The sequence below is a fragment of the Lissotriton helveticus genome, chromosome 8, assembly GCF_964261635.1.
Source record: "Lissotriton helveticus chromosome 8, aLisHel1.1, whole genome shotgun sequence".
NCBI classification, from domain to species: domain Eukaryota; kingdom Metazoa; phylum Chordata; class Amphibia; order Caudata; family Salamandridae; genus Lissotriton; species Lissotriton helveticus.
Window position 1 is genome coordinate 990,766,656 of NC_136069.1, and position 12,603 is coordinate 990,779,258.

At 42.0% G+C, this 12,603-nt stretch overlaps 1 protein-coding gene across 2 annotated transcripts in view; it reads left to right on the forward strand.

Annotated features, from left to right (window-relative positions):
- The window catches only part of LOC144771845 (omega-amidase NIT2), a 555,629-nt gene that overhangs the window by 25,379 nt on the left and 517,647 nt on the right, over window positions 1-12,603 (forward strand). For both annotated transcript variants that reach the window (XM_078656110.1, XM_078656111.1), the window contains exon 2: window positions 10,962-11,080. In XM_078656110.1, the coding sequence (XP_078512236.1) occupies window positions 10,962-11,080 (119 nt within the window). The remainder of the gene's footprint in view (window positions 1-10,961; window positions 11,081-12,603) is intronic.

Sequence of the window (12,603 nt, forward strand, 5' to 3'; positions counted from 1 at the left end):
CTTGAGCAGGGGCTGGTAGAACAATAGGTTTCCTGTCACAGGGGTTGACCAACTCTCAGACAGGACTTAGTGAATTGGGATGGGGTGGGGTGCTTGTCAGCATCAGTAGACTGCTTTGTAGGGCACATTTGTTGCTTTGAAGGGCACATTTGATGCCCTCCTTGCATACTCTAGTTTGAGCCTGTTCCAGGAAGCCCTTGGCTCCATCGTGAAATTGGACAAAGTACATGGAGGTATCCTCATCCCTGTCCAGCCCCTCTTTTGGGAGGGACCCCTGAGTTGTTCCAAACCTTTCCCTATGATACTTAAGGGGAGACCTCCGAGTGGTTCCTTAGATTTGTCATGGGACGAGACTCCGGACTGAAACCACATCACTCTTCGATCGTATGGACACTTGAAGTTCTCTGTACTTTGTTGGAACCGGAACCAAGACTGCATCAAGGAAGACTCCTGCTGCTCCTGGCCTTGCTGTTCTACAAGTCTTCTTAGTCATCTGTGTTTCTTCCAGGTTCTTCAACAGATCTGTGGGCATCAAGGACACCCAAAGTAATCTCCCTTGGAGTTATGGAGTCACTCCCCTGCATTTGTAGGCACTGCAACAAAGCTGGTTATACAGAACACATCATATTCTTTGTAAGTTATACATAACAAGCATTTAAATACTCCAAAGGTATGGCTATGCTGAATTATCTTGTCATGCCTACCTCAAAGTGTTCCTCATTTAAGAATTATCAACCATCCCCAACAGATCTCACCCCACCAAAAAGAGAAAAAGTGTGAGAAAGGTGCCTCACGTAAGCACCATCCATGGAGCTACTGGTTGGTTCTCACCAGTTTGCTAATTCTGTCATCATTGGCAACTTGCTTAACAGAAAGGAAACATGTGTGACCTAACCCTTTAGACTCATGTGAAGTGGTAAAGAATATTTTAATACTAGCGTGTAAATGATAGTGTCAATTATTGTGCATCTAAACCCCGTTGTGTAAAAAAGTGAACAAATCTAATTAAAAGTGAGTTATGAACATCTATTCCACACATACGTTATTTCCCTAGTGTTCATACTCAATTGAAAGAAGCAGCATGTTTATGCCATTTTAGCTTGAACAATCGACATGTTTCGTTGCCCAAACCTTTTTGGGCAATTTCATCAGGGCACAGGGCACATCTCCACCTCACTGATGCTTAAAATCTGTAATGGTTGATAAATGAAGGAATGATAATGCCGCAGACAAACAGTGACAAACACAAACATTATGAATGGTTGTCTTATGTTGACACACTTCAAAAATGCAACAGAACTCATATTTTGGGCTTTTACATATTGCCATAATTATCAGGTGGTTGCCAGCTGGACTCCTACCAACAACACACCAAGGGAGATAGTAATCAGCCTCCACTGTTGGACACAGTACAGCACACAACAACGCACCTGTGGATGGAGATTGACAATCGTTATACCTTTCACGTCCCACTGTAGTCCTCATCAACCACCTCTCATTACACCTATGAGCCACAACTCAGCCATTCTTTTTATAGAAAAAACGTTGTTCTGAGAAATTGGAGAACAGCAGTATAAGGCATTGATTGTCACATCAAAATCCCAACTAGTTTGGCCCACTACTCCATTCAGAGAATCTCCAGCTTCCCTGCTTATTAGAGCAAGACCCGCAATGCAAAAATCCCCACTGGTTCGGCCCACTACAACATTCAGAGAATATCTAGTCTCCACGCTCATTAGAGCAAGACAAGCGCGGTGTCAGGCAGCTGTCCACAGTTGGCTTCCATCCCCACTTATGGGTACACCAGCAGTCTGCGCTCCGATACTCCACAGGCGCCAAAGACTCGAGCGATCTGTAAAGTGCCGGATCGCGGACTTGATGTCGAGTGGAGGCCCCTCCCCAATCCACGGAAGGAAAAAGGTGGTGAGGGGGGCAAGGGGTTGTTGGGTGTAGAAGTACAAAAGGGGGATGGTGATGTACCGCTGTTGGGTGTAGAAGGCAAGAAAACTCACTACCCGTCTTGTCCGTCTCTTTCAAAAAGATAACCATGATTGCAGATATTTCAAATGAACCGTATTGGAAAGAGTGATGGGGGAAGCACACACTATTGGGAACATGCTGGTCCAAAAGGAGGCTTACGTGAGGCACTTTCTGACTTTTCTCACACTTTTTCTTCTCTTTTTGGCGGGGTGAGATCTGTTGGGGATGGTTGATAATTCCTAAATGAGGAACACTTAGAGGTAGGTATGACTAGATAATTCAGCATAGCCATACCGTTGGAATATTTAACTGCCCTTCATATATAACTTACAAAGAATATGATGTGTTCCGTATAACCAGGTTATTTGTGTATGAATTCTGAGTGGAGGGCAACCTGTTTTTTTTTCTTCTTTTGCTCCTTACTTGTTTACTTGCTGCAACAAAGCTGACAAATCTGCTGCTCCTGTTGTCCTATGGTCTTCCCGAGGCTCAGTAACACAGGTAGTGGTTCTGCAGCTCAATCAAGACCTGGCATGTCCTCTCTGCATTTTTGAGGCTAGTATCCTTCGTCAGACCCACTGGGGCCGAACCCCTGTGCACTGCGCCGACTTGCCGTTGCCAAGGCTTTTTGGCTCTGCACTCCAGAGATCTTTGGGCTACAAGAAGCTCCAACCTCCAGCATCTCTTCCCTCCAAGCTCAGTGTCTTCACAGCATGGCCACAGCTACCACTTTGAGAGCTTTTTATGGTTATCAATGACCTCTAAAATCACCATACGGGTTGCCAGGACTAGTGCACAGTGCGTCACTTAAATATGTTTGATCAATATACTAAGCCAGCCTCCTGCACCACAGCTGTGGAAAATCTACATTTCCCAATATAATCTTGGGGGCAGAGATCGTGACCATTTTTAAAAAAGGTGATCGCTATAATCCGGCCAATTATCGCCCTATCAGCCTTATTGATATTTTACAAAAGGTATATGCTCGCCACATTTTAAACAGACTTTTAGATTGGGTGGATGAGGAGGATATTTTAACTAAGTTTCAAGTGGGGTTTAGACCAAAAACTAGCACCATCGACTAAGTTTTTAGGTTCTTGTGTATTTATTGGAAGTACGTAGTTTTTAGAGATGGTAGCCTGTATATAGCGTTCATAGATTTACGCGCTGCGTTTGATTTAGTTCCCCGATCCCAGTTATGGGTCACTCTGAAGGGAATCGGGGTACCAACAGAGCTATTAAAGCAATTAATTAGGTTACACACTGAGAATTATGCATTGGTAAGATGGGGACCAAAGGGAGAATTAAGCAAACCAATCCCGGTGAGAAGAGGGGTCAGGCAGGGGTGCGTACTGGCCCCAACCCTCTTCTCACTCTATGTAAACGATATCCCCAAATACCTTTTAAATTGTCAGCATGATTCACCACATCTCGGGGATGAAGCGGTGCCGGCTTTATTATTTGCTGACGACACGATTTTAATATCTCAAACGCCCAAGGGTCTACAACGCTTGGTGAACACTTTTAATAGCCACTGCATACAAAAAGGACTTGAAATAAATTCATTAAAGACAAAATATATAGCGCTGAACTCGCATAAGTCTTTTAACAAAAATCTTAGCCTAAATAACCAGCCATTAGAATACGTTGAAAGTTTTAATTACCTGGGAATCACCTTGGAAAGCAAAATGACCTGGAAAGGCCAATTAGAAAAAAGTAGGTTTACGCTGCTACAAAACTCGATCCCCATTTTAAAGAAACACAAAGCTAGCACCTCAAAGGCGGTGTCCCCGGCACTGGAAGTATACAAATTTAAAGCCCAATCGGCAGCCCTTTATGGGGCCGAGATTTGGGGATCCAGCTGCAGCAAAAATTTTGAGCGGGAAGAAAACAAATATTTTAGACAGCTTTTAAAACTCCCCAACAGGACACCCTTGCTTCCTGTAATTATGGATCTGGACATTAAGCGCACAGACCATTGCGCTGTACTAAGACCGCTATTGTTTTGGATAAGGATCTGGGTTACCCCAGAACTAATCCATTACAAGGTTGGTCTGGAGGAAATTATGAAGGTGAATCGTCCCAAACACATTCCGTGGTTGAAGCACGTAATGGCCTGGATGCAAAAAAATGGTCTATCTTCCTATTGGAGTGACCCTCTAAAACTTACACCACTTTACAAAAAGAATTTAAAATTGACTTATTGGCGTTTTATAGCAAATAATTTGTTGAATAGTGTTACTGTGGGCCCATTTACTTTGAGGTTTTAGCCTTTAAAGATGTAGCCACCCGAGAATCCTTCCTTGATGAGATAGAACCTCCTTTAGCAAAATCCTTATTTTTACACTTTAGGTATGGAATTTTACAAATAGGAGCAAACACATCTAGTTGGAACAATGAGAAGGGGGAAAAAGGTAGTGACATTTGCCCCCTGTGTATAATGCAAGCTAGGGAAACCGATGAGCATATTTTATTTTTCTGTGCTGCATATACCACTGCAAGGCCACGTTGGATCAAACCCTTATACAGGTTGCTAGGTACCAGGAGTTGTAGCAATGCTTTACGTTTTTTAAGGACTGATTCTTCGCAAAAAGTAGTTTTTGCTGTAAGCAGATTTCTATTCAACGTATCTTTGATAAGGAAAAGAAGTGGGTTAATGTTATAAAAGGAATTATGAATAACAACTGCTTTTCAGGGTATAATTTAGGCCAAGTCAAGCACTTGCACTTTCATTGTATGAAAAAAAAACGTTATGGTTTTGTAAACTATATATGATGTACATGATTATTTTTAACCATGTAAATAGTTGGCCAGCATGTTTTTAATATAACGTTATCTTTGGGCTAGATAGGTTTTTATGACATAGCCTGAGCTGTGTTTCCTTTTAAATTACGATCCATGCCCCCTCTACTTTGTCTGTTCATAAAGGATATAATGGAGCAATCGTGAAAATGTAGTGTGTTTTATTTATTGTATCTTTTATGGTTATATATAACCGAAATAAAGATTAAATGAAAATAATCTTGAGAGCCAAGCAGGATTCAGTCTTCTCAACTGAGACTCTGCCTCAAAGTAAGTTTGTTGAGATAGAACTTGCCCAGACCATGCTGAGGCTTCTGAAAACTTACAACACTGCTCATTTGGTTGAGATCGGGAGTTGACTGCATTTGTCCTATGGTATGGAGTGGAGTAAGAGCATTTGGATGGTTGTACAGAGGAGTCTATGATCCCATAGCCTGAAGAAAAATTCCTCTGACACAACGCTCACTGCTGGGCCCTGACTTTGGTTAACTTTGGTGTGGGGAAGCAAATTGTAAAGACACACAAGTCAAACAATCCTTCCTAGCAGCTATTAATACTAGAATACACCTATAATGTGGTCATGGCAGGATCCAAGATGGCGGAGTGAGGATCTGCACCGAGCAGTTCGCCTGGAGGTTCCTCTCCCTACCCTCTGCGGAGTAACGCCAATGATGCGATAGCTCTATCGAAAAACGCTGCACTCGAATATACTACACCGCAGAAAGGGAAGCGCGTGCAAATGTTATCAAGACGTACTTAACGAGGCGTCTTACCGATGTTCCATTTTGCAGCTACAGTTAAACTCTTCCGGCAGGCGATTTACGGTCTGCTCGGGAGCTCAGGGCTCGGCTGGCCTTGCCTCAATCTCCGAGATTCGCACACCTGGTGGCCGAGGAGAATGTCTCCAAAAAATCCTCCGCGAACCACGCGAAACAACAGACAGCCAGCGGGAACTGCAGCGCCTCTCCCTCCCCCGGTTGCACAAGCGACACAGACCACGGCACAAACCTCGTTAGCAGCATCTACGGCAACAGTAGCGATACCCCTGGCCATGGCAATCTCGGCCAACCCAGGGAATACTTCACGGGGGAATGCTTCTGCTGCCGATACCGAAGGTGTGGGAAAAAAAAAGAAAAGGAAACACCCGCTTTGCCTGGAGAGCCGTCGGAGATTGCAACGGCCCCTAACACGCTGGGAGGTCAGCGCCAGGAGAGCGGAGACGCCGGCAGACAGGTACAGAGACCTCCTAATTTACTGAAACGTCAGATAGCCCATGCCCCGATTTGAGCATAGATACACAGACTCTCTTTGGTGGAGCGGGCTTTGATAACACAGGCTCATCCCCCCCCACCGAGCTAGATACTTTTGCGTCCACGGCTGAGGCGGAGGCTGGCGGGTTAGTGGAACTGATAGAGCAAGGCTCCTTCGAAGATCTTGACGCTGAAACAGAGGACGAGTTAGGAGAGAAGGGGGAAAAGAATGACTATTCTGGCAATTTGACAAAAAAAGAGCTAAAAAAGGGCGCAAACAAAAAAGTAAGTCTAGAGCAAAGAAATGTGGCAAGACTGGCGCTATATTAAACCGATCCATCGTAAGCAACAGTCAAATATCGGCCGACGACGGCTGAAATGCCAGAAACCGGTCCCCGGAAGCTTGTTTCCTTCCCAGTGTAAGAATTGGCTTGGTAGTTTGGTTTGCCCTGTTCCCATCATGCACTGGGACAGGAACAGACTAATTTGCATATAGCCAGGTTCTGAACTGGGATGGTGCAGTGAGCTAAAAAACGGTGTTGGATCTAGCCCATATCTCTTGACTGGGTGAGAGTATTCTGCTTAATTCAGAAACTCTGTCCATCACCACCCCTTGTTGTTAAATAGCCTGGAATGTAGCAGGGCTAAACAGCAAAAATAAAAGGCGTTTGATAAAAGAAGAACTGAAATTGCATAACCCTCATGTTGCTCTTTTATCTGAAACACATATTGCGGGGAAGGATAAAAATTACTTAACCAATTGGGGTATGATATTATAGTTTGCTCTACCTTTGGGCACCCTACAAGAGGAGTCGCCATCCTCAAAGATAGACGATTTAGGGCCGAAACTTTACAAATTTCCTGTGGCAAGGATGGCAGGTGGGCAATAGCGCAGATCAGATTTGAGAATTCTAAATATGTTTTATGTGTGGTTTACGGCTGTAATACAGATGAGCCCACTCTCTTTGACCAATTGAATATTAAACTCTTGGATTGGGAGGGAGAACTTATTATCATGGGGGATTTTAATTGTATCATGGACTACAGAATAGACATAACGAGATCTGGTAGTCATCAAAGGATGCACAAAACCAGGACATCTATTCTTGATCTATGTCGCATACATAATATCAAAGACGCTTGGCGATATTTATACCCAAACAAACCGTGGTATACTTACTACTCCACACCTCATAAACTATGCTCAAGGTTAGACATGGCACTAATAAGCGACAATCTACTGAAAGATAGTTCCATGGTTCTATGCCCCCGAATCTCTTCTGATCATAATGCAATCATGTTGATATTCAAAACAACACACACTAGGGTTTCTCCCAGACCATTCTCTTTTCCCAGACACTTGATATCAGACACAAGTTACACGACGCAGCTAAAATTACATCTCGCTGAATTTATAGATATAAACACAAATTCAGCCTCACTCTGTATGGTATGGGACGCCTGTAAGGCAAGTATCAGGGGCTTTACCCAGGCTTACGTGATCAGACTACATTTAGAACATAAAAAAACCAACGATTTACTGATTTAAAAAATAACTACTCAAGAAGAATTATTATCTTCAGCACTCCGATCAAATTTACCAACGAGCACAGAAATTGGTCTTAAACTCTGCTCACTTAAAAATGAAATTAAGACTAAATTTATTCAGAAAAGTATAAACAACTTACACAAATTCAAAATAACACAATACAAGGGGGGTGACAAAATCGGGAAAATTTTGGCTTATAAAGCTGCCGAGGATAGAGCAAACTCTACAATTACAAACATTAGGGGGTCTGGTAACAAAATTTATAATCAACCACAAGATATTTTAGAACAATTCGCCAATTTCTATAGAATTTTATATACCCCAGAATCGGTGCGCAATCTAGACGACATACAGAATTATGTTGAAGATTATATAGTAGATACTCAGAACATTCCAGAGATAGATTCACTATCTGACGATATAACAATGGCTGAATTACATCAAGCCATAGCTTTACTACCTGTAGGAAAAGCGGCAGGGGAAGACACTATACCCTTAGAAATATACAAATCATGCTTAAAAGAACTAGAACAATTACTGCTGAAAGTTATCCAATCTGTTGGCTTAAATGGAAAAACACCTAAACCTTGGAACAGGGCAACAATAATATATTTTTTTTGAAGAAAGGTAAGCCGAAGGAAGAAAGAGGGTCATACCGCCCTATTTCTCTAATAAATACAGATGCAAACATTTTTGCAAAACTTTTAGCACTAAGATTAGCCCCTATCATGCCCCAAATCATTAATCCACAGCAACATGGTTTTATAACTGGGAGAGACACTACTATACATGTTAACATGGCTATTACGGCATTTGATGTAGCAGAGACTGAATCCACCCCACTCGGTATGATCTTATTAGACGCTGAAAAAGCTTTCGACCGAGTGGGGTGGGACTTTCTCTGGTGCGTACTGTCTAAAATAGGGTTTGGGGGACAATTCCTGCGGGGCATACAAGCATTGTATGATAACCCAACGGCTTATACCAGCTATGGGGGGCTGATATCCTCAGACTTTCCAATTCAACGTGGAACCCGTCAGGGCTGTCCCCGATCACCTCTTTTATTTGCCCTTTCATTGGAACCTTTTTTGTCTGCCCTTCATTCCCAAACCCAGATTGTACCTTTTAGATCAGGCTCACAAGAGCTAAAAATAACTGCATACGCCGACGATATCGCGAATTACTCAGGAGATATCGTCGAGGCACTAAAGGGAATAGCTTTAGAGGCCGGGAAATTCGGGAAAGTGTCGGGCTATAAACTTAATCTACAAAAAACACAAGTCATCGCTAATTACACTCCAGCTGTGACAGTGCCTGAGATCTGCAACATTGCTACTTACCTAGGGGTTAAAATAACGGCCAAATTACAGGAAATTAACAATATAAACTATAATGAATTAACCAAATCCATCAGTTTATTATTAAAAAATGGCACAGACTACCTCTGAATTTAATCGGCAGAATCAATCTAATTAAGATGAAGGTATTGCCTAAATATGTGTACTTATTCCGATCTATCCCATTAGCGCTAAACAATCAATTTTTTAAGAAACTCGATGGAGTACTCAGTAGTTTTATCTGGGGGACAAAAAAGCGAGAAGGTCATTGAACCTTATGAAAAATAACATGAACGAAGGAGGGCTTAATTTTCCTGATTTCAAACTATATTTTTGGTCCGCTTTTGTCATCCGCCTCCGCTCTCTAATAAACGAAGGAGGGGCCTTGTTCTTTCACTCTTTTATGCTAAAATCTGACTCAAATATGTTTTTGTTTAGAACCAACGATCCCAACTACTACAAAAGGGTTAGATTTAAGACCGCAAGAGACATAACAAAGATTTGGGGCAATATACTCTCTTTTTGTAAAACTAGCTTTTTTCATTCAAAGCTTCCGCTGTGGGGTAATCCGGGTCTTCCATGTATTTTTAATGACAATATTACACTTGGTTGGCTTAGGTCAGGCATTACTGTTTTAGGGGACCTATATGGCACACAAGGATCCTTAGACTTTAATACTCTTAAACTGCTATACGATTTACCTGAAAACATGAGGTACAAACATTTACAGCTACATGACTATTTGATTAATAAAAAACAAATCTTGGAGGTTTCTGAATGCGATATTTGGACCTGTTTATATTCTCTAAAAAATAAGTCAGCAATAAGTGAAGCATATAGAACTTTAATTGACTTTAAACTAAACGATTGTATCAAATTGGCTGGCAAATGGAGCAGAATATTGGGCTCAAATATAACATCTAAACAGATAGAGAGCTCCTTGATAAATATTAATAAACGAGTACGGTCATCTAGTCTAAGACTCCAACAATTCAGAACAACCTGCATGTTATATTACACCCCGGAAAGAATTTCTAAATGGTCCCCTAATAATACCTACAGTGACCGCACAAAATGCCCTATATGCTCTGCTGAAGCAGCTGATCTGGTACACATGCTGTTTTCATGTCCTAATCTCAAGACTTTCTGGTGCGATATTCAAAATGTTTTGAAAATGAAACAGGTCCAGCTGCCTATGTTCACGGCTGCCTCTGTTCTGTTAGACACCTACCCTGTCTCTTTTCCACAGGCTGCCCTGGCCACGGTACTTATGTCTTGCGCCAAGCTAACTCTGGCTAGAGCTTGGACTAGCCCAGAAACACCTAAGGTTTGGGACTGGTGGGCATTGGTAACCGAGATACACTCAATGGAACTAGCCTTAGCAAACATTAGGGGAATACGCACATTGAGAAAGCACGAAAAAAATTGGGGATCTTTTGTGGATCGATGATGTGATGTCCTTTTTTCTTTTGAATATAGGGAAAAATCTTAATAATCTCACGAACTGATACTCTGTGTCTTTAGGACAATATAACCTGTATGATCGTTGAAAGAAACTGCTACTGCTCTTTTTTGTTTGCTTCTTCTTCTTCTTTCTTTTTTTTCATATCTCATGGCCTACTCGCTTTATTATATGCTATATGATATAATTTATGTATGTTAACTTATGTATCAATGCTTTAATGTATTTCTTCCTTGTCAGCCTGTCAACAATAAAAAAAGAAAAAAAGAAAAAAAAAACGAATACACCTATAATGTACAGTATGTTATTCCCGAACAGAAGTTAATAGAAATTGTCACATGTAGCAATGAAAGAGGATGAAAACCTTTGGTGTATAGACTTGGTGTTCATGAAGTGTGATCGAGTATTGACTTGCAAGCGTGTCAAATGGTTTGGCAACTAAATGCAAAGAATGCACTCTTTTGTAGTCCCTTCATTTGTTTAGTCTGTTACTGGCATAACTCAAATTAAAATATATTTTTGGAATGGTTCTCAACTTCTTTACTTTCGTTTTTACAGTTGGATTTGTTTTCTCTTTTTAGAATTCCGTTTAGCACTAATTCAGCTTTGTGTGTCTCCTGTAAAATCTGACAACCTCAACCGTGCATGCAAGTTAATCAGAGAAGCAGCACAACAAGGAGCAAAGGTTGTAGCTCTACCGGTGAGTGTTTGGCTTCAGAAAACTTATAAATCATCAACCATTGTGTTAATGTCCTACCATTTCTATGATGCTGCAAATGTACTATTATTCCAGCTAACTTGAAGATCATTTTCCCGGTGAATAACTAAAGTGTTGAGAAGGTTAAGATGACATTAGGGTATATAGCTTTTGCATTCATTGTAATTGTTCACAAATCCCTCTAGGGAACCTGGACACTGCAATGAGCAACTGCCGTGACTTAGCATACTCAGTAATGGACTATCCTAGCTAGTATATTTCATATGTAAGTGGAATCGAGAACCCAGTCTCCCATTTCTTGTTACGAAATATCCTCTATTTACAAACATCTTGTTTATTGATTAGTTCGGAAAGTGTAGAGTGCTGTAATAGATTAAATAAATAAGATCAGACCACTAACTGTTCTGCACACATTGTTCCTGGGACACAGGCCGGACGGCCCAAAGCTACCGAAAATAAATATTACTTAGAGGAAAGTATTCTAGATGAGGAGGGCAAAGTCCAGTCTAACATGAGTGATATTCCCTTATGGGGTACTTTGTTGTTCACAGACCCATTATAGTTCAGTGCAATATTAAAGTGGCATTGCCTGTGGTGTCATATATATATATGTATATATATGTGTTAGGACAGGCAAGCAAGGCAGGAAAGTAGAACATGGCATTACCCTTTTCCTGACCTATGGAAAAGTGGTCTCTAAAGCTTGGACAGCTTTTTGATTAAGCCATAAGAGAATTAGACTACCATGCCATCGAACATCTATGGCACTCCTTTCACACTGCTCATCATGCTTTTCAAAGTGGGTATGATGCTGAAATGAAGAGTTGTGAAAAATAGGTGGGAGAGGTCTATAGCAAACACTAGGAGATGATGGACGGAGCGCTGAAACTTTTCAGACACTCACCCCGGTCACAGATCTGAGTTGAATCCATCGTTCTTTAGCTCACTTCGCCACCACAGTTCAGACCCAGCTATATGAAAATCAGTCTTGGCCATGTGCCTCATGGGAACAGTCGAGCCTGAACTGCCAAGCCAGGTCTTCCCCGAACCGGAAACAAGCATCCTGGGTCCGGTTTCGGGGTAACACCCCTCATCAGCCAGGCTAGCTTGAATCCAGTGGCAAAGTGAGCAAGGGACCCATGTCTGGGTATACCCTGCCAAGATTGATTCACAGAGCCTCTGCCCGGGCAACAGGTTCATTGCGGGCCCAGCGACATCGCGCAAGTGCACATGGTCCTGGCCCCCGGCTGAGCTCCATGCTGAGTTGTTCGCTAAAATCAGGTGTACAACTCGAGAGGAAACACCTCTTGCACATATAAGCACCATAGCGTGTGCTTTACACACAGGGCACTGACAAACTCATACAAACCCCTGTAACACCCTACACATTTAAGGTCCTGACGAAAGCCAGTAGAAGAAAAGGCCAGGCTGAAACTAGTTGACCGCACAGGACGTCGGAGGCCATAAGCCTACTGTGCATGTCCGAAAGCCTTTGTTTTTATTGA